This window comes from Ursus americanus, chromosome 37 (genome assembly GCF_024610735.1).
Source record: "Ursus americanus isolate L20-20 chromosome 37, mUrsAme1.1.p, whole genome shotgun sequence".
Taxonomy (NCBI): domain Eukaryota; kingdom Metazoa; phylum Chordata; class Mammalia; order Carnivora; family Ursidae; genus Ursus; species Ursus americanus.
In genome coordinates this window covers 10153355-10176943 of record NC_142163.1, presented here as the reverse complement: position 1 = coordinate 10176943, position 23589 = coordinate 10153355, and the positions used below count along the sequence as shown (strand labels likewise).

Sequence of the window (23589 nt, the reverse complement as noted above, 5' to 3'; positions counted from 1 at the left end):
CAAGGGGGTATTTCACAGACAGCGGAGGAAAAGAAGTAGCCCCAAGAGTTTATTTATGCTTTTATTTCTCTTGATTTAGGAGGATATCCAGAAACATATTATTATAAACAATGTCAGAGAAATTACTGCCTGTATTCTTCTCTACAATTTTGATGGTTTCATGTCTCACATTTAGGTCTTCCATCCATTTTGAATTTATTTTTGCCTACACATAAATTAATTTTATTTTATTTTTTTATTTTATTTTATTTTATTTTATTTTATTTTATTTTATTTTATTTTTTTTAATGATTTTTTATTATATTATGTTAGTCACCATACAGTACATCCCCGGTTTTCGATGATTCATTAGTTGTGTATAACACCCAGTGCACCATGCAATACGTGCCCTCCTTACTACCCATCACCGGTCTATCCCATTCCCCCACCCCCCTCCCCTCTGAAGTCCTCAGTTTGTTTCTCATAGTCCATAGTCTCTCATGTTTCATTCCCCCTTCTGATTACCCCCCTTCTTTATCCCTTTCTTCCTCTACCGATCATCCTAGTTCTTATGTTCCATAGATGAGAGAAATCATATGATAGTTGTCTTTCTCTGCTTGACTTATTTCACTTAGCATTATCTCCTCCAGTGCCGTCCATGTTGCAGCAAATGTTGAGAACTCGTTCTTTCTGATAGCGGAGTAATATTCCATTGTATATATGGACCACAACTTCATAATCCAGTCATCTGTTGAAGGGCATCTCGGCTCCTTCCACAATTTAGCTATTGTGGACATTGCTGCTATGAACATTGGGGTGCATATGGCCCTTCTCTTCACTACGTCTGTATCTTTGGGGTAAATACCCAGTAGTGCAATGGCTGGATCATAGGGTAGCTCAATTTTTAACTTTTTAAGAGACCTCCACACTGTTTTCCAGAGTGGCTGTACCAACTTGCATTCCCACCAACAATGTAGGAGGGATCCCCTTTCTCCACATCCTCTCCAACAATTGTTGTTTCTTGCCTTGTCTATTTTTGCCATTCTAACTGGCGTAAGGTGGTATCTCAGTGTGGTTTTGATTTGAATTTCCTTGATGGCTAATGATTTTGAACACTTTTTCATGTGTCTGTTAGCCATCTGTATGTCTTCATTGGAAAAGCGTCTGTTCATATCTTCTGCCCATTTTTTGATTTGTTTATTTGTTTCTCGTGTATTGAGTTTGAGAAGTTCTTTGAAGACCTTGGATACCAGTCCTTTATCTGTAGTGTCATTTGCAAATATCTTCTCCCATTCCGTGGGCTGCCTCTTAGTTTTTCTGACTGTTTCCTTGGCTGTGCAGAAATTTTTAATCTTGATGAAGTCCCATAAATTCATTTTATCTTTTGTTTCTCTTGCCTTTGGGGATGTGTCATGAAAAAGGTTGCTTTGGCCGATGTCATAGAGGTTGTTGCCTATGTTCTCCTCTAGAATTTTGATGGATTCCTGTCTCACATCGAGGTCTTTCATTCATTTGGAGTTTATTTTTGTGTATGGTGTGAGATAGTGGTCAAGTTTCATTCTCTTGCATGTAGCTGTCCAATTTTCCCAGCACCATTTATTGAAGAGACTGTCTTTTTCCCACCGGATGTTTTTTCCTGTTTTATCAAATATTAGTTGCCCAGAGAGCCGAGGGTCCATTTCTGGGCTCTCTATTCTGTTCCATTGGTCTATGTGTCTGTTTTTGTGCCAGTACCATGCTGTCTTTGTGATCACAGCTTTGTAGTACAGCTCAAAATCCGGCATTGTGATGCCCCCAGCTTTGTTTTTGCTGTTCGACAGTTCCTTGGAGATTCGGGGCCTTTTCTGTTTCCATACAAATTTAAGGACTGTTTGTTCCAGTTCTTTGAAAAATATCCTCGGTATTTTGATCGGGATAGCATTGAAAGTGTAGATTGCTCTGGGTAGCATGGACATTTTAACTATGTTAATTCTTCCGATCCATGACCATGGAATATCTTTCCATCTTTTTGTGTCTTCCTCAATGTCTTTCAAGAGTGATTTATAGTTTCTAGAATATAGGTCCTTTACGTCTCTGGTTAAGTTAATTCCAAGGTAACGTATGGTTTTTGGTGCTATTGTAAATGGGATGGATTCCCTAATTTCTCTTTCTTCAGTCTCGTTATTCATGTATAGAAATGCAACTGATTTCTGAGCATTTATTTTGTATCCTGCCACATTACTGAATTGCTCTGTAACTTCTAATAGTTTGGGAGTGGATTCTTTTGGGTTTTCCATATAGAGTATCATGTCATCTGCAAAGAGAGACATTTTGACTTCTTCTTTGCCGATTTGAATACCTTTGATCCCTTTTTGTTGTCTGATTGCTGTTGCAAGGACTTCTAGTACTATGTTGAATAATAGTGGCGAGAGTGGGCATCCTTGTCGAGTTCCTGATCTTAAGGGAAAGGCTTCCAGCTTTTCCCCATTGAGAATAATATTTGCAGTAGGCTTTTCATAGATGGCTTGTATGAGATTGAGAAATGTACCTTCTATTCCTACACTCTGAAGGGTTTTAATCAGGAAAGGATGCTGTATTTTGTCAAATGCTTTTTCGGCATCGATTGAGAGAATCATATGGTTCCTGAGTCTTTTCTTGTTGATATGATGTATCACACTGATTGATTTGCGAATGTTGAACCACGCTTGCATCCCAGGTATGAATCCCACTTGATCGTGGTGGATAATCCTTTTAATGTACTGTTGGATTCTATTAGCAAGTATCTTGTTGAGGATTTTGGCGTCCATATTCATTAGGGAAATCGGTCTGTAATTCTCCTTTTTGAGGGGGTCTTTGCCTCGTTTGGGGATCAAGGTAATATTGGCCTCATAGAATGAGTTTGGTAGCTTTCCTTCTTTTCTATTTTTTGAAATAGCTTTAGGAGAATAGGTATTATTTCTTCTTTGAATGTTTGGTAGAATTCCCCAGGAAAACCGTCCGGGCCTGGAGTTTTGTTATTTGGAAGGTTGTTTATCACTGACTCAATTTCTTCATAATTAATTGGCCTGTTTAAGGAATCAATTTCTTCCGGTTTCAATCTTGGTAGTTTATAGGTTTCCAGGAAGGATTCCATCTCTTCCAGATTGCTTAGTTTATTGGCATATAGCTGTGGATAAAAATTTCTAATAATCCTTCCAATTTCAATGGTGCTCGTCGTGACCTCTCCTTTTTCATTCATAATTTTAATAATCTGGGTCCTTTCTCTTTTCTTTTGGATAAGTCTTGCCAGTGGTCTGTCAATTTTATTGATTCTCTCCAAGAACCAGCTTCTAGTCCTGTTGATCTGCTCTACTGTACTTCTGGTTTCTGCTTGATTGATTTTAGCTTTAATTTTGGTCAACTGCTTCCTCGTGCGTGGATTAGGCCTGTCTCTCTGTTGCTGTTCCAGCTTCTTGAGGTGAGAATATAAAAACTGCATTTTAGATTTTTCTATTCTTTTGAGTGAGGCTTGGATGGCTATGTATTTCCCCCTTAGGACTGCCTTTGCAGTGTCCCATAGGTTTTGGACTGTTGTATTTTCATTCTCATTGGTCTCCATAAATTGTTTAATTTGATTTTTGATTTCCTGGTTTATCGAGTCATTCCTGAGCAGGATGGTTCTTAGTCTCCAAGTGTTTGAGTTTCTTCCAAATTTCTCCTTGTGGTTGAGTTCCAATTTCAGAGCGTTGTGGTCTGAGAATATGCAGGGGATAATTTCAATCTTTTGGTATCGGTTGAGACCTGTTTTGTGTCCCAGAACATGGTCTATTCTTGAGAATGTTCCATGGGCATTAGAATAGAATGAGTATTCTTTGGTTCTGGGGTGTAGTGTTCTATATATATCTGTGAGGTCCAACTCGTCGAGTATGGCATTCAAAGCCTTTGATTCTTTGCTTAGTTTTTGCCAGGGTGTTCTGTCTATTTCTGATAGTGGAGTGTTGAGGTCCCCTACTATTAATGTATTTTTATTTATATGTCTCTTTATTCTGGTTAAGAGTTGGCTTGTGTATCTTGCTGCTCCCCTGTTGGGGGCATATATATTTACAATTGTCATATCCACTTGTTGAATACTTCCCTTAAGAATAATATAGTGCCCTTCTGCGTCTCTTACTATAGACTGTAGTTTAAAATCCAATTTATCTGATATGAGAATTTCTACCCCAGCTTTCTTTTGAGGTCCATTTGCGTGAAAGATGGTACTCCATCCCCTTACTCTCAGTCTGAATGCATCTTTGGGTTCAAAATGAGTCTCTTGTAGACAGCAAATTGATGGGTCATTTCTTTTTTTTTTTTTTTTTTTGAAGTGTTTTATTTTATTTATTTTTTTAATAATGATTTTTTATTATATTATGTTAGTCACCATACAGTACATCCACGGTTTTCGATGTAAGGCTCGATGATTCATTAGTTGTGTATAACACCCAGTGCACCATGCAATATGTGCCCTCCTTACTACCGGATGGGTCATTTCTTTTTATCCAATCCGCAACCCTGTGGCCTTTTACGGGATGGTTCAAACCATTTACATTAAGACTGATTATTGAGAGATATGATTTTAATGTTGCCATGTTGCCAGTAAAGTCTTTGTTTGTATTGGCTGTGACTTTCTGTTCTGTATCACTTTGGGGCCTTTTTACTTTTATAGAACCCCCCGTAATATCTCCTGTAGGGCTGGTTTCGTGGTTACAAAATTGGTTAGTGACTGGCGATTCTGAAATGTCTTTATTTCTCCATCAATTCTGGATGACAGCCTTGCTGGATAAAGGATCCTTGGCTGCATGTTTTTCTCTGAAAGAGCTTTAAAAATGCTCCCCCAACCCTTTCTCTCATTCCAGGTCTGTGTAGACAGGTCTGACGTAATTCTGATGCCTTTGCCTTGGTACGTGAGAAATTTCTTTGCCCTGGCCGCTTTCAATACTGTATCCTTGCATCTAATATTTGCGAAATGCACTATGATGTGACGTGGTGTAGGTTTGTCGTGGTTGAGTTTGGGAGGGGTCCTCTCTGCCTCTTGGACACGAATGTTTGTTTCCCTTGCTAGATTAGGGAAGTTTTCAGCTACAGTTTGTTCAAATATCTCTTCTAGACCTCTGTTTTTCTCCATCCCCTCGGGGATGCCGATGATTCTAACATTGGATCGTTTCATTGAGTCAGTAATCTCCCGTAGCCAACATTCGTGGGCGTGGATTTTTTTAAGACCATCTTCTATTTTTATTTTTTCCTCTATTAACCCATCCTCCAATTCACTAACCCGTTCCTCTGCTTCTGCGACCCTGGCCGTCAGAGCCTCTAGTTTTGCCTGCATTTGGCTCATAGAATTTTTAATTTCTGTGAGATTCGCTCTCATTTCTGTCCTTAGGGATTCTATATTCTCAGTAACCTTTTCGTTAATAGTTTTTTCAATTCTACTCATCATTTTGACCATCGTTACTCTGAATTCCATTTCTGATAATTTGGTTACATCCATGTCCATTATTTCTGTCGCAGAGGCCACAGACTCACTGTCTTTTCTTTGCTGGGGGGGGTGCTTCTCCTTCTTGTCATTCTGATCAAGAGAGGTTGCGGGGTTTCCTGAGCCCAAATTATTGACTGGGTCCCAGGCCATGCCCCTTGTTTTATAGGGATCTTAGGGATGTGGGCTTCTTCTTTAAAGATTTTATTTATTTATTTATGCCGCAGCCAACCAGCGAGAGAGGGAACAGAAGCAGGGGAGTGGGAGAGGAAGAAGCAGGCTCCCAGCGGAGGAGCCCAATGAGGGACTCCTTTCCGAAACGCCGGGATCACGCCCTAAACCGAAGGCAGGCGCTCAATGAGTGCGCCACCCAGGCGCCCGGGTTGTGGGCTTCTTGATTTTTCAGCCTGCCTTCTGGGGAGGGGCCTGCCGCGCCAATACTCAGGCAGCCCTGTTTGGGTAGAGTCTCGGCGTCCCCTGGGAGGGGGGATGGGGATGGGCACTCCCTATGCCGGTATTTCCAGGCTTTTGTTCTCTGGCGGCTTTCCCTGGCGGTTTGCTGTGCCTCTTCTGAGAGTCAGAGCAGCAGCGGCCAAATTTCAGCCTCTGTCACGGAACAGAAGGATTGCGGCCCGTTCTCTACTAATGTTCTGGCCACTTTAACTCTGTTTCTGTTGGTGCTGCTCAACCCTGCAGCGTCCCGGGATGTGCGCCCCACACCCGGTGTCCCAGCCCTCACTTCCAGGGCCGGCGCGTCTCTGTCCTTTGTGTTTCTAATGCCACCAGCCGCCAGCCGCCCCGCGCATGCTCCTGGATCTCCAGGTCTCCGTCTGGATCCAGTGAGCGCACCGGGATTCCGGTGTTCCGCGAGATGCCTGGTGGCGCGCATTCATGGCTCACTGGTCTCAGTCCGCTCTCTCGTGGGTGCCCTCTGTGAGTCCGCCCACTCCCCCGTGCAAGTGGCTACCACTTCCCGGCACCCGAACGCGGCTGCTCCCTCCCCTTTCCTTTTATCTTCTGATATCTGTGCACAGTTTCATGGCTCCCCGCTTTGTACCTCAATACTCAGCGCTGGAGATGTTCATTTGTAGAGATCCCGATGCGTCTTCCTGCGTCTCAGGCTGGTTCCGTGGTTGTTTAGGCTGGTCTGGTACCTATCCAGCTCGACTCGGAGGACCGGCTGAAAACGGTGTCTCCTACTCCTCTGCCATCTTAACTCCTCTATCCTATTTTATTTTTTTAAAGATTTTATTTATTTATTTGACAGAGAGACAGCCAGCAACCGAGGCAACACAAGCAGGGGGAGTGGGAGAGGAAGAAGCAGGCTCCCAGTGGATGTGGCGCTCGATCCTGGGACCCTGGGATCACGCCCTGAGCCGAAGGCAGACGCTTAATGACTGAGCCACCCAGGCACCCCTACACATAAGTTCAAAATCGCTTATATCTTGAAAAAAGGAAGAAATTACTATAAGGACACATTATACACAGTGCAGTTACAAGTAATCAAGAATACAGCATTTTCTTATTACTTGTACACATAAAAAAAACAACATATATAAGGAGGATGGTAATGGCAGGAGTGTTTAAGCATAGTATTGTCAAGGGGATAAACACATTCCTTTTCCCTAAGGATTTTACTCATTAGTAAAAAAACACAGGTAAAAGGAATATGTTAGTTGAACTACAGGTTAAGCATATGGTATAAACAAGGAGCCAAATATATGGCTTTTCCCTAATGTTTCTACACATAAATTTAAAAACTTATATGTTAAAGAAAAGTTGTTACCAAAAGCATGGTTTAATCACAGGGAATTTTCAAATATTAAGCATATGACATTTCCCTACTGCTTCTGCATGGAAGTTTAATAAATCTAAGTAAAAGGAAGATAATACTTAAGGACACTTTATACAGAGTGTAATTTCTACCAAATAAACATGGCTTTTTGCTTTGTTTCCATGCATTAGTTAATTACACTTTATTTAATGACAAAAAGATGTTACTTGAAGGACAGGTTTATTAGCACAGTGTATTTTCAAGGACTTAGGTGCATACCACTTTCTTTCCTGAGCCATTTGACAGTAATTAAAGATCATAACACATTCTTCCTCAACAATTCTGCACAAATCTAAGAACAACCATGTTTTCCCACTTAAATACGATACAGTTATAGTCCGAAAATATGGCAGGGATATCTAGTACAGAGTTCACATACAAAATACCTTTGTGGTTCAACAGCCCTTCAAAGATGAAACTTGAGATTATGCTAAGCGAAGTAAGTTAAGCAGAGAAATACGATTATCATATGGTTTCACACAGTTATGGAACATAAGAACTAGGAAGATCGGTAAGAGAAGGAAGGGATAAAGAAAGGGGGGGTAATCAGAAGGGGGAATGAAGCATGAGAGACTATGGACTCTGAGAAACAAACTGAGGTCCTCAGAGGGGAGGGGGTGGGGGAATGGGATAGGCTGGTGATGGGTAGTAAGGAGGGCACGTATTGCATCGTGCACTGGGTGTTATACACAACTAATGAATCACCGAACTTTACATCGGAAACCAGGGATGTACTGTATGGTGACTACTGTAATCTAATAAAAAAACATTAAAATTAAAAAAAAACTTGGGGAGGATTACTTCCTCTTAGGACCGCCTCTGCTGCATCTGTAAGGTTTTGAACTGTCATTTTCATTTGCTTCCAGGGAGGAAGAGTAAGTATATAGCAGTACAGGCCTTTCTCAAGTAACAAGAAAAGTCTCAAATACACAAGCTAACCTTACACCTAAGTAGCTGGAAAAAGAACAGCAAGTAAAGCCTAAATCCAGTAGAAGAGAAATTGAAGCAGTATTCAAAAATCTCCCAGCAAACTAGAGTTCAGGACCAGATGCCCTCCCAGTGGAATTACACCAAACATTTAAGGAAGAACTAATACCTATCCTTCTTGACTGAGCCACCCAGGTGCTCCTTAATTCTTCTTTAATTTCCTTGTTGACCCATTTATTCTTTAGTAATATGTTCTTTAAACTCCATCTGTTTGCAGTCTTTGCTGATTTTCTCTTGTGATAGACTTTTTTTTTTTTTAAAGATTTTATTTATTTATTTGACAGAGAGAGAGACAGCCCTCGAGAGAGGGAACACAAGCAGGGGGAGTGCGAGAGGAAGAAGCAGGCTCATAGCGGAGGAGCCTGATGTGGGGCTCGATCCCGTAACGCCAGGATCACGCCCTGAGCCGAAGGCAGACGCTCAACCGCTGTGCAACCCAGGCGCCCCTCTCTTGTGATAGACTTTAAGTTTCATAGTGTTGTGGTCAGAAAATATGCCTGGTATGATCTCAGTCTTTTTTGTGCTTGTTGAGGGCTGATTTGTGACCCAGTATGTGATCTCTTCTGGAGAATGTCTCATGTGCACTCAAAAAGAATATGTATTCTGCTGCCTTAGAATGAAATGTTCTGAATATATCTGTTCATTCCATTTGGCCCAGGGTGTCAGGAAAGCCATTGTTTACTTAATGATTTTTTGCATAGATGACCTGTCAATTGCTATAAATGGGATGTTAATGTCCACTGTTGTTATTATATTATAATCAATGAGTTTTTTAATCTTTGTTATTAATTCAGTATATATTTGGCTGCTCCAACGTTGGCAACATAAACATTTACAACTGTTAGATCCTCTTCTTGGATAGACTCCTTAATTATGATGTGTAGTGCACTTCTTCATCTCTTATTACTGTCTTTGGTTTAAAGTCTAATTTGTCAGATATAATTATGAATACTGCGTCTTTCTTCTGACATCCATTTGCATGATAGATGTATATATCCACCCCTTCACTTTCCATCTGCAGGTACCATTAGGTCTGAAATGTGTATATTAGGCACCATACGGATGAGTCTTGTTTTTTTTATCCATTCTGATACACTATGTCTTTTAATAGGAGAATTTACATTTGGAGTGATTATTGATATGAATTTAGTTCCATTGCGTTACTTATAGAGTTGTTGTCTGCTGATGTTCTCTGGTCATTTCTATCCTTCATTGCTTTTGGTCTTTTTTGCCTACAGTTCACTTTAATATTTCTTCAGCATGTTGAATATATCATGTCAGTCCTTTCTGCCTTTCTAGGTTTCTATTTGAGAGATCTCTTAGGAATGTTATTTGTCTTACTTTGTAGGCTAGGTATTTCTTTTCCCTTGCTGCTTTGAGGATGTTTTCCTCATCTCTATATTTTGCAAATATACTACGATACATCTTGGTATGGGCCAGCTTTTGTTTAATATGGTGGAAGTTTATGTGTCCTGCATTTGGATGATTGTTTCCTTTCCTAAATTAGGGAAATGTTTAGCTATGATGTTTCCAAAAAAAAAAAAAAATTACAATGCATACGAAAGAAGGAGGAAAATGTCCCGTTCACAGGCACAAAATAAATCTCCAGAAACTCACTGCAAATAAACACAGATCTCTGACTTACTTGGTAAAGAATTTAATACACCTGTCCTACATATATTCTGTGAGCTACGAAATTACTTCAGCAGACAACTGCACAATACAATGAAAGAATTCAAGAAAATGATTTAAGAACAAAATGAAAATGTCTAAAAAATGAAATTATCTTTTTAAAGCCCTCTCCCCCCAAACCGGGAGCTTCAAATTATAATAATTGAGTTGAAAAACTGACTAAAGTCTTTCAACAGGCAGAAGAAATAATTAGCTTACTTGAATACAGGTCATTTGAAATTACCGTCTGTAGAACAGAAAGAATAAAGACACATGAACAGGGCTTAAGGGATTTAAATAATATCTCCATGAACCAATATATGTATCAAAGTCATAACACAAGGGAAAAAGAAAGAGAGAAAGGATCAGAAGAGTTATGAAGAAGTAATGGTGAAAAACTTCCCAAATTTGAGAAAAGAAATGGAAATTCAAATATTAGAAACTCATTTCCAAGGAGAGTGAATCTGCAAAGACCTACAGCAGGAAACATTATAATCAAAATGTTGGAAGTGAGAGACAAAGAACGAATCTTGAAAATAGCAAAGAAATGCAACTCATCTCTTTTACAGTGGAACTTCTGTAAGATAATCCATGGATTTCTCAGTAGAGAACTTGCAGGTGAGAAGGCATTGGGAAATTTTATTTTCAAGTGCTGAGAGAGAAAAAAAAAACTTTGTGAACAGGGAATATTATATCTGACAAAATTGTCCCTCAAAAATAAGGGAGAAATCAAAACATTCTCAGATAAACAAGCTAAAAGTTCATTATCAGTAGGGTTCGTATAAAAGAAACGCTAAGGGAGTTCATCAAGTAATAAAAGGATAGTAGATGGTAACTTAAACTCTTATAAAATATAAAGTTCTGGTAAAGGTAAATATATAGGCAGATACAGAAACTTACAAACAAACAAATAAAAAACCTCAGGACCGGAAGTTTTCACCAGTGAATTCTACCAAAATTTTTAAGATTTAACACCAGTCTCATCAAACTCTTCCAGAAAATTGAACTGAAGGGAATATTTCCAAACTGACAGACACTACAGACCAACATCTCTAATGATATTGATACAGAAACCCCCAACAAAACAACTAACAGAATCCAACAGAACCTTAAAAGGATTACACATCAAGTGAGTTTTATCACTGGAATGCAAAGGTGGTTGAATATCACCAGATAAATGGATATAGAATTTCTATTGACAGTATTTAAAATTTTTTTTAATTTTATTTTTTTCCGGAGAAATTTAAATATAACATTTTATTGCTTGGGACTCCCAAGTTTCCAGTGAGAAATCAGTTTATATTTTTATGTGGTTTCCTTTATGTGTCATGTCATCTCTCTTACTGCTTTCACTATTCTCTCTTTAATTTGGCCAGTTTGGCTATAATGTGTTTTAATATGGATCACTTTGAGTTTATCTTACTTGGAGTCATTAGTCTTCTTGGATTTATATGTCCATTTATTCCTTGGAATTTGGTAAGGTTTCATCTATATTTCTTCAACTAATCTCTTCACCACTCTCTTTTCTCTTCATGACGATCCTGTTCAACTTACCTTCAGTCTTTTCTTTTCCCCTCCATTTCCTAGGTTTTAAATTTTTGTTTATTTATTTACTTAATTTTTATTTTTTAAAGAGTTATTCTTAAGATTTTATTTATTTGAGAGAGAGAAAGAGAAGACAAGCAGGGGGGAGGGGGCAGTGGGAAAAGTGACTCCTCACTGAGCAGGGAGCCCGATGTATGACTGGACCCTGGGATCATGACCTGAGCTAATGACGGACTTAACCAACTGAGCTGCCCAGGCACCCTGTTTCCTGGACTTTTAAATTTTAGTTGTTCTGTCTTCAAGATTGCTGATTGTTTCTTATATCTACTTAGATGTGTTGTTTTACCTCATTAGTGAATTTTTCCACTTATTTTTCACCTACAGGTGTGTTTCTTTTTTGGAATTCCTGTTTTTCTCTTGTTATTATCATTTTGCTCATCGTTTCCTGGTTTCCATAGTTTTCTTGTCTTTTTTTCCTCCTCTTGCTCTTTGGACATAGCTTTTGGACATAGAGTTATTTAAAAATCTTTTAGTAGATCTAATATCCATGCTTCTTTTGGGATGATAACTGTCCCTTTATTTTCTTTATTTGAATGGGTTCTTCTTCCATGTTTCTCATTATGGTTTGTGATTTTTTTGTTGTTGTTGTTTTTGAAAACTGTTCATCTGAAAAAAAAAAAAAATGGCCAGTTTTCCCAAGCTTAGCAGATTGACTCTGGTGGCTCAGTCTGTGCACCAGCATAGTCTTTCACTGAATAAGCTGCACATGCTGTGAGCCTAGTATCAGCTTGTTGTGAAAGCCTGGAATCTTTCCATGTTTCTTCCTTCTCATGTGTTGACTGAGGACCTTTTTTTGCTTTCTCAATTCCTCCATATATACACCTGCTTTTGGATACTTAATTTCCCACAGAGGCTCTCCAGTGGCATTATGTGGTTTATTGTATGTGTATACCAGTGAGTTGGGTCCCCCATTAGCTTTCAGTAGTGATGCCTGCTGCTTCTCTTATTTTTCTGTTGCTGTGATGTAGGCCATTCTGCTTTCATAGCACTTTAGGGAAAACAGAGATCAATCTTTCAGGAAGGGTTAATGTTAAAATGTTCAAATGAGATTACTCCACTTCCTCCAGTGCAAGGGAGGGAATTGGGAACTATGCTGTAGTCTTCTTAGTGTGTTGCCCTGGGGAGAGGGTAGGTCAAAAACATGTAAACAATATAATATTTCCTACTGTTTGAATATTCTTCTTTATTACCATTCATTTTACTGAAGAACTTGACTGTTTTGCATAATTGTAAGTCTATTTATCAGTATCCCATTGTTTTTTGATGTGATCTTACAGAGATAAGGGCATACAGCTTTCTGGTTCACCATTTTGCTGACATCACTTCCCTTTTTAAAACTTCTATTAGTCAGAAGAGCTAATGAAGAATAATATAAAAAATAAGGAAGGTTTAGCTTTTCACATGGTCATATTGAAGGCATAATTAAAAAGTTGAATTTTCGGTACCGACTGTACAAAAGAAAGTATAGGAGACTTCTATAGTATTGGGAAGGGCATTCAGGCAGATGGAGGAGTATGTGCCCAAAGACTGAAATGGGAGACCCAGCATAGTAAGAGAATCATAAGGAAGTTGGCATGGGTTGGCAAGAGCAGCAGAAGCAGTTGTGACAGCTCAGAGCATTGTGAATAAGGGACCAGAATATATAGGCCCATTCAGGACTTTTGCTTTTTTCTGAAAGGGGGTAGGAAACTGGTGGGTAACTTTGAGTTCACGGGTAACATGATTTGACATCAGTTTTACTAGGATTTCCATGATAGCAGAGTTGAAGACAGAGGTAGGCTTATTGCACTAATTCTGATCTGGGTAGATGATACTGACTTGGATGAAGTGTTGGTGACAAGTGTCAAAATACACCAAATTTTCAACATTGAGCCACCAGGAATCTCTTTGGCCACGTGTGTAGTGTGACAGAAAGAGAGGAGTCCAAGATGACAACTAAGATTTTTTGCATGAACAAATGGAACAAACTTTTGGTCCTAAGATTTTTCGGGGATAGAATGTCAGAAATTCGGTTTTAGACTCATTAAATGTAAAATGCCAGCAAGGACCTCAAAGTGGAGATGGCAAGGAGACAGTTGTTTGGTGACTATGCTAATTTATTGCTTCTATTATAGAAAAAGTAAATTAACTAATATATAGGTTGATAAGGAAACGAACACAGAAGATATCTTCCCAGAAGAAATTGTGAGTCTTCCAAAGGAAAGGACCAGCCGCAGAGCCTTTGGGTCACATTTTGTTCGGAGTAGCCCAGTTGTCCGTTCACAGACTTTCTCCCCTGGAGCACGAAGCCAGTATGTTTGCAGAGTAAGTTGAAATTCCTTTGCCACCACCTGTCTGGAACATTGTCCTCCTGCTTTGTGTTTTATTTTTACTATTCATGTTAAAAGACATGTGTGTTCTCACAAATAAATGAACACCACACGTGTGGGGGGATGCAGTCATCAGTATGGTGGGTTCATCTCCCCCTCACCCTTGCCCATCTAACTCTAGATTTCTTCAAGATTCTAATACATTTCTCCCAGATTTTCAGTTTGTATGTATATAAACTCATCAGCAGGAAGCCGGGCAAACCATTTCTAAGGAGTAACAGGTTGGAAAGGGAGTATCCTGAATTGGGTAGAGATTGGAAAGTCAGGCCACTGAGTGGTTGGAAGTCTTAAAGTGTAGCTTAGTGGGGTTCCAGGGTGGATGGCAGCCTTGGAGACTCGGGAAACTGACCCATCCCTGCATGACAGTTCTCATCCCTAGGGTGATCCAGGAGGCACGGTGTGGTTCCTTGGCTGCACCATGCAGTGAAGCATTGTCAGCACAGTTGGGGGTGGAGGTGGGAGCTTCACAAAATGCTGGTGCCTGGGTTCCACCCCCAGGATCCATCATGGGTCATGATGGGGCCTGGACACCAAAACTTGGGTCATGATTCTGATGTTGAGAACCTCAAGATGGGGGACCCAATCTGCTGCGGTCCTTGAAGATAGGACCGCGTGTTTGAGGTTCGTGGGTGGTGGTGGTGTGACAGTGACAGGAAGGATTAGGAAAGAGAAGGGAATTTGAAGGATAAATGGTCATAACACAGTGACCTGAAGGAGCTTTTTGGATCGAGGAGAACTTTGACCCTTCCCGCCTCTGAACTGGGCTCATTGAAGTAAAGCACCTTCCCTTGACGGGGACTGCCAAGGAGCTGGCTCTGTTTGGGCAAAACCAAAGTTCAGTCATACAAGAGAAACGGCCTCAGACGTGTGCCACAGACACCGGGGGTATGGTTTAGGAGTCCCCTGGCCCATGCTCAGGTTCAGTAACTTGCTAGGACCCACAGAACTCAGCAAAGCTATTATATTCACAATTATGGTTTATTATGGTGAAAGGATATAGACCAAGGTCAGCAGAGGGAAGAAGCACATCGGACAGCACTCAGGAGAGAGCTGATGCAACCTTCCAGGTCTCTTCCAGCAGGATTGTGCGGGTGGCTCTGGTCACCTGTCACTGCTGGGAGAGACCACATGCATGGAGTATGCCAGTTGGGGGTTTTGGAGGAGTTTGGTCACATAGGCAGAGCTGATTGCCTGCATGCCTGACCTTCATCTCCAGCCCCTCCAAAGGTCAAGCTGATGGTGTAAGACCCCTACTATAAATCACATAGTTAGCAGAAACTGGGTGGCCTGGCCAGAGGTCTCCAGGTAAACAGAGACACTCAGGCAGGACATTCCAAGGGATTATGGGTCAGTTCCCAGGAGCTGGGCAAGGACCAAACCTTTCCTGGAGCAGAGTTAATCCTTTACCCCATGGCGGGGGTTGGGGGAGTGAACATCAGGGGGTTGGAACCGGGTGGCCCTAGCTGCCCCTGGGTCATTTGCAAGACCTGCCGCACTTCTCCCCACAGAAGCAAGGTGTCTGGTCGTGGCTGCCCTGGGTTGCACGGGGTCAGGCTCGGGCACTCCTTCCCCATCAGACTGCAGCCACCCTCCTGGAGGCGCTAGAGCCAAGGCTGGCCTTACATCTCTTTATCATGGCAGGCTGTCGCCGCCCCACCGCAGAGCGGGCTCGGGTCTGCTCCGTGAGAAGGGCAATGTGGCGGAGGAGGAAGTCCTCTACTTCCGCAGGGAAAGGTTTGCAGCTCCTATGCTGGGCTCTGTGCCCTTCTGGAAAGCATGCATTTGCAGGTGATGCTTTTGAAGGCTTGTTTTTGTCTGTTTGAAATGATTGAGGCAGGGGTGGGGGTGGGCATACATATTGCTGTGCCATGGCATTTCCTGAGTATTTTCGGTTAATTCACATGGACTTGTCATGAAGACAAAAACTTGGGCTTTCATAGAGATACAAACTGATCCTGAAGCAAGAACCTGCCACCAAATGAAATATATAGTATCTTGGCTCCCTTGAAGAAGGCATTATTTATTTTTCTTTTAAGAAAGAGAGGTTTTCTCTTGTTTGACAGAATGGGAGTTATTGATTAGCTTCTCTTACTACAGAAACAAGTCTCTTTTTTTTGGAAAGCTGTTTTTACCCCAGCTTCTTAACAGGAGCCTGAAATACAAAAAATGAGAATGATAAAAAGTGAAAAATGGGGTGTCTGGTTGGCTCAGTAGGTGGAACATGCAACTCTTTATCTCAGGGTTATCAGTTCAAGACCCACATTTGGTGTGGAGTACACTTTAAAAAAAAAGTGAAATGGAGAGGTCTGTACTGGCTTCATGAGCTTCACACATAATATTCAGTCAGTGTTGAGATTGATGGGACAGAAATTTTATTGACTCTGTCACTCTAGAAACTTCATGTTTTTCCATTGAAAAAGAGTCGAGGTTGGATTTGCTTTTCTTTTGTTTTTGTTTTAATTTTAACTCTTGGGTAGCTTTTAACTGTAACCCAAAGACCTAATAAAAGTACCAGTACTCAAGCAGATTTCAGTGTCTGCAAGAAAAAAATGAAATAATTCAGTTCATAATACATCAAGAGAATGAATATTAAATTTCTAAGAAAGTACCTCTGAACATTCTTTTTGGCACAGCTTTATCGTAGTGACAGCGACAGTTCAACATTGCCCCGGAAGTCCACCTTTGTCCGAAAATCTTTGGAAAGACGGACCCTTCGCTATAAGCAGGTACGTGCCCCGCAAACTAATGAGTCTAAATTTCTCTGGTACCAATTTTTAAATATCTTAAAAAGTAATATCTTAAATATTTTTAAGGTAATATTGATTAAAAGGTAATATATTAATTTCCTTATTTATTTCACAAATGTAAGTTTTGAAAACATATGTATCATAATATTACTAAACATTAGAACAATTGTTCTCTTTATTTATAGTATTTAGTTTCACTGCAGACCTTTTTGACTTCTTTGGCTATTATGAATAATGTTGCTATAACATTGTATATTTGTACAAGTTTTTGCATGTGCATGTTTTCATTTCTTTTGACTATATATCTATGAGTAGAAATGCTGGGTCATATAGTAAGTCTTTTGTTTTTTGAGAAACTGCCAGACTGTCTTCCAAAGCAGCTGCCCCATTTTACATTCCACTCGCAGCATATGAGGGTTCCAGTTTCTGTACATCCTCACCAACACTTACTATATTATCTGTCTTTTTAATTACAGTATTCTAGTAGCTCTGGGGTAGTCTCTCATTGTAGTTTTGATTTATATTTCCCTGATTATCAGTAATGTGGAGCATCTTTTCATGTGTCTTTGGCCATCTGGATGTCTTCTTTGGAAAAATGTCTATTCAAATCCTTTGTCCATTTCTTTTCTTTTTTTTTTTTTTTTAAGATTTTATTTATTTATTTGAGAGAAAGAGGACAATCAGCAGAAGCAGAGGGAGAGGGAGAAGCAGGCTCCCCTCTGAGCAGGGAGCCCCACATGGAACTTGATCCAAACACACTGAGGTTATGACCTGAGCTGAAGTCAGACACTTAAGTGACTGAGCCACCTAGGTGTCCCCAATCCTTTATCCATGTCTAATTGGCTTGTCTTTTTATTACTGAGTGGATGAGTTCTTTGTATATTCTAGATGCAGGTCCTTTACAATAGATATGATCTCCCAATTCTGTGGATTGGCTTCACTTTATGATGTCTTTCAAATGCACAAAAGTTTTTAATTTTGATGATGTGGAAGAAACCTATTTTTTCTTTTTGCTTGTACTTTGTGAGCCATATCTGAAAAACCATTGCATAATCAAAGGTCAAGAAGATTTATGCCTATACTTCCTTCTAAAATTTTTCATTTTAGCTCTCCAAAGGCCCTTGATTCATTTCAAGTTAATTTTTGTATATGATATGAGAGAGAGTTTCAATATCATTGATCTTTTATACATGGATACTCAGTTGTTCCAGGACTAGTTGTTGCTCCTTGCTAAAGGCTTCCAATTGTTACCAGATCTTTTCTTCTAGAACATGCTCTGTCATTGGGAAACTCACCATTTTTTCTTCTCTTTTTTTAATGATTATTTATTTTTTTGAGTGAATATTATTTAAATTTTTTATTTTTTATTTTTATTTTTTTTATTTTTTTATTTTTTTTCACTTTTTTTTTTATTAATAATGATTTTTTATTATATTATGTTAGTCACCATACAGTACATCCGCGGATTCCGATGAAAGTTCGATGATTCATTAGTTGCGTATAACACCCAGTGCACCATGCAATACGTACCCTCCTTACTACCCGTCACCGGTCTATCCCATTCCCCCACCCCCCTCCCTCTGAGGCCCTCAGTTTGTTTCTCATAGTCCATAGTCTCTCATGTTTCATTCGCCCTTCTGATTACCCCCCCTTTCTTTATCCCTTTCTTCTCCTACAGATCTTCCTAGTTTTTATGTTCCATAGATGAGAGAAATCATGATAGTTGTCTTTCTCTGCTTGACTTATTTCACTTAGCATTATCTCCTCCAGTGCCGTCCATGTTGCAGCAAATGTTGAGAACTCGTTCTTTCTGATAGCTGAGTAATATTCCATTGTATATATGGACCACAACTTCTTAATCCAGTCATCTGTTGCAGGGCATCTCGGCTCCTTCCACGATTTAGCTATTGTGGACATCGCTGCTATGAACATTGGGGTGCATATGGCCCTTCTCTTCACTACGTCTGTATCTTTGGGGTAAACACCCAGTAGTGCAGTGGCTGGATCATAGGGTAGCTCAATTATTAACTTTTTAAGGGACCTCCACACTGTTTTCCAGAGTGGCTGTACCAACTTGCATTCCCACCAACAATGTAGGAGGAATCCCCTTTCTCCACATCCTCTCCAACAATTTTGTTTCTTGCCTCTCAGTTTTGCCATTCTAACTGGCGTAAGGTGGTTTCTTAGTGTGATTTTGATTTGAATTTCTCTGATGGCTAATGATTTAGAACATTTTTCTCCAACAATTGTTGTTTCTTGCCTTGTCTATTTTTGCCATTCTAACTGGCGTAAGGTGGTATCTCAGTGTGCTTTTGATTTGAATTTCCTTGATGGCTAATGATTTTGAACATTTTTTCAAGTGTCTGTTAGCCATTTGTATGTCTTCATTGGAAAAGTGTCTGTTCATATCTTCTGCCCTTTTTTATGATTTGTTTATTTGTTTCTCATGTACTGAGTTTGAGAAGTTCTTTGTAGACCTTGGATACCAGTCTTTTATCTGTAGTGTCATTTGCAAATATATTCTCCCATTCCATGGGCAGCCTCTTCGTTTTTCTGACTATTTCCTTGGCTGTGCAGAAACTTTTAATCTTGATGAAGTCCCATAAATTCATTTTATCTTTTGTTTCTCTTGCCTTTGGGGATGTATCATGAAAAAGGTTGCTTTGGCCGATGTCGTAGAGGTTGCTGCCTATGTTCTCCTCTAGAATTTTGATGGATTCCTGTCTCACATCGAGGTCTTTCATCCATCTGGAGTTTATTTTTGTGTATGGTGTGAGAGAGTGGTCAAGTTTCATTCTTTTGCATGTAGCTGTCCAGTTTTCCCAGCACCATTTATGAAGAGACTGTCTTTTTCCCACCGGATGTTTTTTCCTGCTTTATCAAATATTAGTTGCTGAAAGAGCCGAGGGTCCATTTCTGGGCTCTCTATTCTGTTCCATTGATCTATGTGTCTGTTTTTGTGCCAGTACCATGCTGTCTTTGTGATCATAGCTTTGTAGTACAGCTTGAAATCCAGTATTGTGATGCCCCCACCTTTGTTTTTGCTGTTCAACAGTTCCTTGGAGATTCGGGGCCTTTTCTGTTTCTATACAATTTTAAGGACTATTTGCTCCATTCTTTGAAAAATGTCCTCGGTATTTTGATCGGGATAGCATTGAAAGTATAGATTGCTCTGTGTAGCATGGACATTTTAACTATGTTAATTCTTCCGATCCATGAGTATGGAATATCTTTCCATCTTTTTATGTCTTCCTCAATGTCTTTCAAGAATGATTTATAGTTTCTAGAATATAGGTCCTTTATGTCTCTGGTTAATTCCAGGGTAACGTATGGTTTTTGGTGCTATTGTAAATGGGATGGATTCCCTAATTTCTCTTTCTTCGGTCTCGTTATTCGTGTATAGAAATGCAACTGATTTCTGAGCATTGATTTTGTATCCGGCCACCTTACTGAATTGCTCTATAACTTCTAATAGTTTGGGAGTGGATTCTTTTGGGTTTTCCATATAGAGTATCATGTCATCTGCGAAGAGAGACATTTTGACTTCTTCTTTGCCGATTTGAATACCTTTGATCCCTTTTTGTCATCTGATTGCTGTTGCAAGGACTTCTAGTACTATGTTGAATAATAGTGGCGAGAGTGGGCATCCTTGTCGAGTTCCTGATCTTAAGGGAAAGGCTTCCAGCTTTTCCCCATTGAGAATAATATTTGCAGTAGGCTTTTCAGATGGCTTTCATGAGATTGAGAAATGTACCCTCTATTCCTACACTCTGAAGGGTTTTAATCAGGAAAGGATGCTGTATTTTGTCAAATGCTTTTTCTGCATCAATTGAGAGGATCATATGGTTCCTGAGTATTTTCTTGTTGATATGATGTATCACACTGATTGATTTGCGAATGTTGAACCACGCTTGCATCCCAGGTATGAATCCCACTTGATCGTGATGGATAATCCTTTTAATGTACTGTTGGATTCTATTAGCAAGTATCTTGTTGAGGATTTTGGTGTCCATATTCATTAGGGAGATCGGTCTGTAATTCTCCTTTTTGATGGGGTCTTTGCCTGGTTTGGGGATCAAGGTAATATTGGCCTCATAGAATGAGTTTGGTAGCTTTCCTTCTGTTTCTATTTTTTGAAATAGCTTTAGGAGAATAGGTATTATTTCTTCTTTGAATGTTTGGTAGAATTCCCCAGGAAAACCGTCCGGGCCTGGAGTTTTGTTATTTGGAAGGTTGTTTATCACTGACTCAATTTTTTCATAATTAATTGGCCTGTTTAAGAAATCAGTTTCTTCCTGTTTCAATCTTGGTAGTTTATAGGTTTCCAGGAAGGATTCCATCTCTTCCAGATTGCTTAGTTTATTGGAATATAGCTGTTGATAAAAATTTCTAATAATCCTTCCAATTTCAATGGTGTTCGTCCTGATCTCTCCTTTTCATTCATAATTTTAATAATTTGGGTCCTTTCTCTTTTCTTTTGGATAAGTCTTGCCAGTGGTCTGTCAATTTTATTGATTCTCTCCAAGAACCAGCTTCTAGTCCTGTTGATCTGCTCTACGGTACTTCTGGTTTCTGATTGATTGATTTCAGCTCTAATTTTGGTCAACTGCTTCCTTGTGCGTGGATTAGGCCTGTCCCTTTGTTGCTGTTCCAGCTTCTTGAGGTGAGAATATAAAAACTGCATTTTAGATTTTTCTATTCTTTTGAGTGAGGCTTGGATGGCTATGTATTTCCCCCTTAGGACCGCCTTTGCAGCATCCCATAGGTTTTGGAATGTTGTATTTTCATACTCATTGGTCTCCATAAATTGTTTAATTTGATTTTTGATTTCCTGGTTTATCGAGTCAATCCTGAGCAGGATGGTTCTTAGTCTCCAAGTGTTTGAGTTTCTTCCAAATTTCTCCTTGTGGTTGAGTTCCAATTTCAGAGCGTTGTGGTCTGAGAATATGCAGGGGATAATTTCAATCTTTTGGTATCGGTTGAGACCTGTTTTGTGTCCCAGAACATGGTCTATTCTTGAGAATGTTCCATGGGATTAGAATAGAATGAGTATTCTTTGGTTCTGGGGTGTAGTGTTCTATATATATCTGTGAGGTCCAACTCGTCGAGTATGGCATTCAAAGCCTTTGATTCTTTGCTTAGTTTTTGCCACGGTGTTCTGTCTATTTCTGATAGTGGAGTGTTGAGGTCCCCTACTATTAGTGTATTTTTATCTATATGTCTCTTTATTCTGGTTAAGAGTTGGCTTTTGTGTATCTTGCTGCTCCCCTGTTGGGGGCATATATATTTATAATTGTCATATACACTTGTTGAATACTTCCTTTAAGAATAATATAGTGCCCTTCTAAGTCTCTAACTATAGTCTGTAGTTATAAATCCAATTTATCTTATATGAGAATTTCTACCCCAGCTTTCTTTTGAGGTCCATTTGCGTGAAAGATGGTACTCCATCCCCTTACTCTCAGTCTGAATGCATCTTTGGGTTCGAAATGAGTCTCTTGTAGATAGCAAATGGATGGGTCATTTCTTTTTATCCAATCTGCAACCCTGTGGCATCTTACGGGAAAGTTCAAACCATTCACATTAAGACTAAATACTGAGAGATATGATTTTAATGATGCCATGTTGCCAGTAAAGTCTTTGTATTGGCTGTGATTTTCTGTTTTGTATCACTCTTGGGGCCTTTTTACCTTTATAGAACCCCCCCGTAATATCTCCTGCAGGGCTGGTTTTGTGGTTACGAAATTGGTTAGTGACTGGCGATTCTGAAATGTCTTTATTTCTCCATCAATTCTGAATGACAGCCTTGCTGGATAAAGGATCCTTGGCTGCATGTTTTTCTCTGAAAGAGCTTTAAATATGCTACCCCAACCCTTTCTCTCATTCCAGGTCTGTGTAGACAGGTCTGACGTAATTCTGATGCCTTTGCCTTGGTACGTGAGAAATTTCTTTGCCCTGGCCGCTTTCAATACTGTATCCTTGCATCTAATATTTGCGAATTGCATGTGACGTGTCGTGGCGTAGGTTTGTCGTGGTTGAGCTTGGGAGGTGTCCTCTCTGCCTCTTGGACACAAATGTTTGTTTCCCTCGCTAGGTTAGGGAAGTTTTCAGCTACAATTTGTTCAAATATCTCTTCTAGACCTCTGTTTTTCCTCACTCCCTCGCAGATGACGATGATTCTAACATTGGATCGTTTCATTGAGTCAGTAATCTCCCGTAACATACATTCGTGGGCTTGGATTTTTTTAAGAGCAGCTTCTATTTTAGTTTTTTCCTCTATTAACCCATCCTCCAATTCACTAACCCGTTCCTCTGCTTCTGCGACCCTGGCCGTCAGAGCCTCTAGTTTTGCCTGCATTTGGCTCATAGAATTTTTAATTTCTGTGAGATTCGCTCTCATTTCTGTCTTAGGGATTCTATATTCTCAGTAACATTTTCGTTAATACTTTTATCAATTCTACTCATCATTCTGACCTTCGTGACTCTAATTCCATTTCTGATAATTTGGTTACATCCATATCCATTAGTTCTGTGGCAGAGGCCACAGACTCACTGTCTTTTCTTTGCTGGGGCAGGGGCTTCTCCTTCTTGTCATTCTGATGAGGAGAGGTTGCGGGGTTGTCCAGAGTCGAAATTATTGACTGGGTCACAGGCCGTGCCCCTTGTTTTATAGGGATCTTGGGGATGTGGGCTTCTTCTTTAAAGATTTAATTTATTTATTTATCTGAGAGAGAGAGAGAGACAGTCAGCAAGAATGGCACAGAAGCAGGGGAGTGGGAGAGGAAGAAGCAGGCTCCCAGCGGAGGAGTCCGATGAGGGACTCCTTTTCGGAACGCCGGCATCACTCCCTTAGCCAGAGACAGGCGCTCAATGACTGCGCCACCCAGGCGCCCTGGGTTGTGGGCTTCATGATTTTTCAGCCTGCCT

General features: G+C 40.0%; 1 protein-coding gene across 3 annotated transcripts in view; it reads left to right on the top strand.

The window, feature by feature from the left end:
- The window catches only part of LOC123780130 (protein WWC3-like), a 183046-nt gene that overhangs the window by 146021 nt on the left and 13436 nt on the right, over positions 1 to 23589 (top strand). For 2 of the 3 annotated variants that reach the window (XM_087859331.1, XM_087859329.1), the window contains 2 exons: positions 13686 to 13850; positions 16549 to 16641. In XM_087859331.1, the coding sequence (XP_087715457.1) occupies positions 13686 to 13850; positions 16549 to 16641 (258 nt within the window). The remainder of the gene's footprint in view (positions 1 to 13685; positions 13851 to 16548; positions 16642 to 23589) is intronic. The other variant, XM_087859330.1, reaches the window with a different exon arrangement.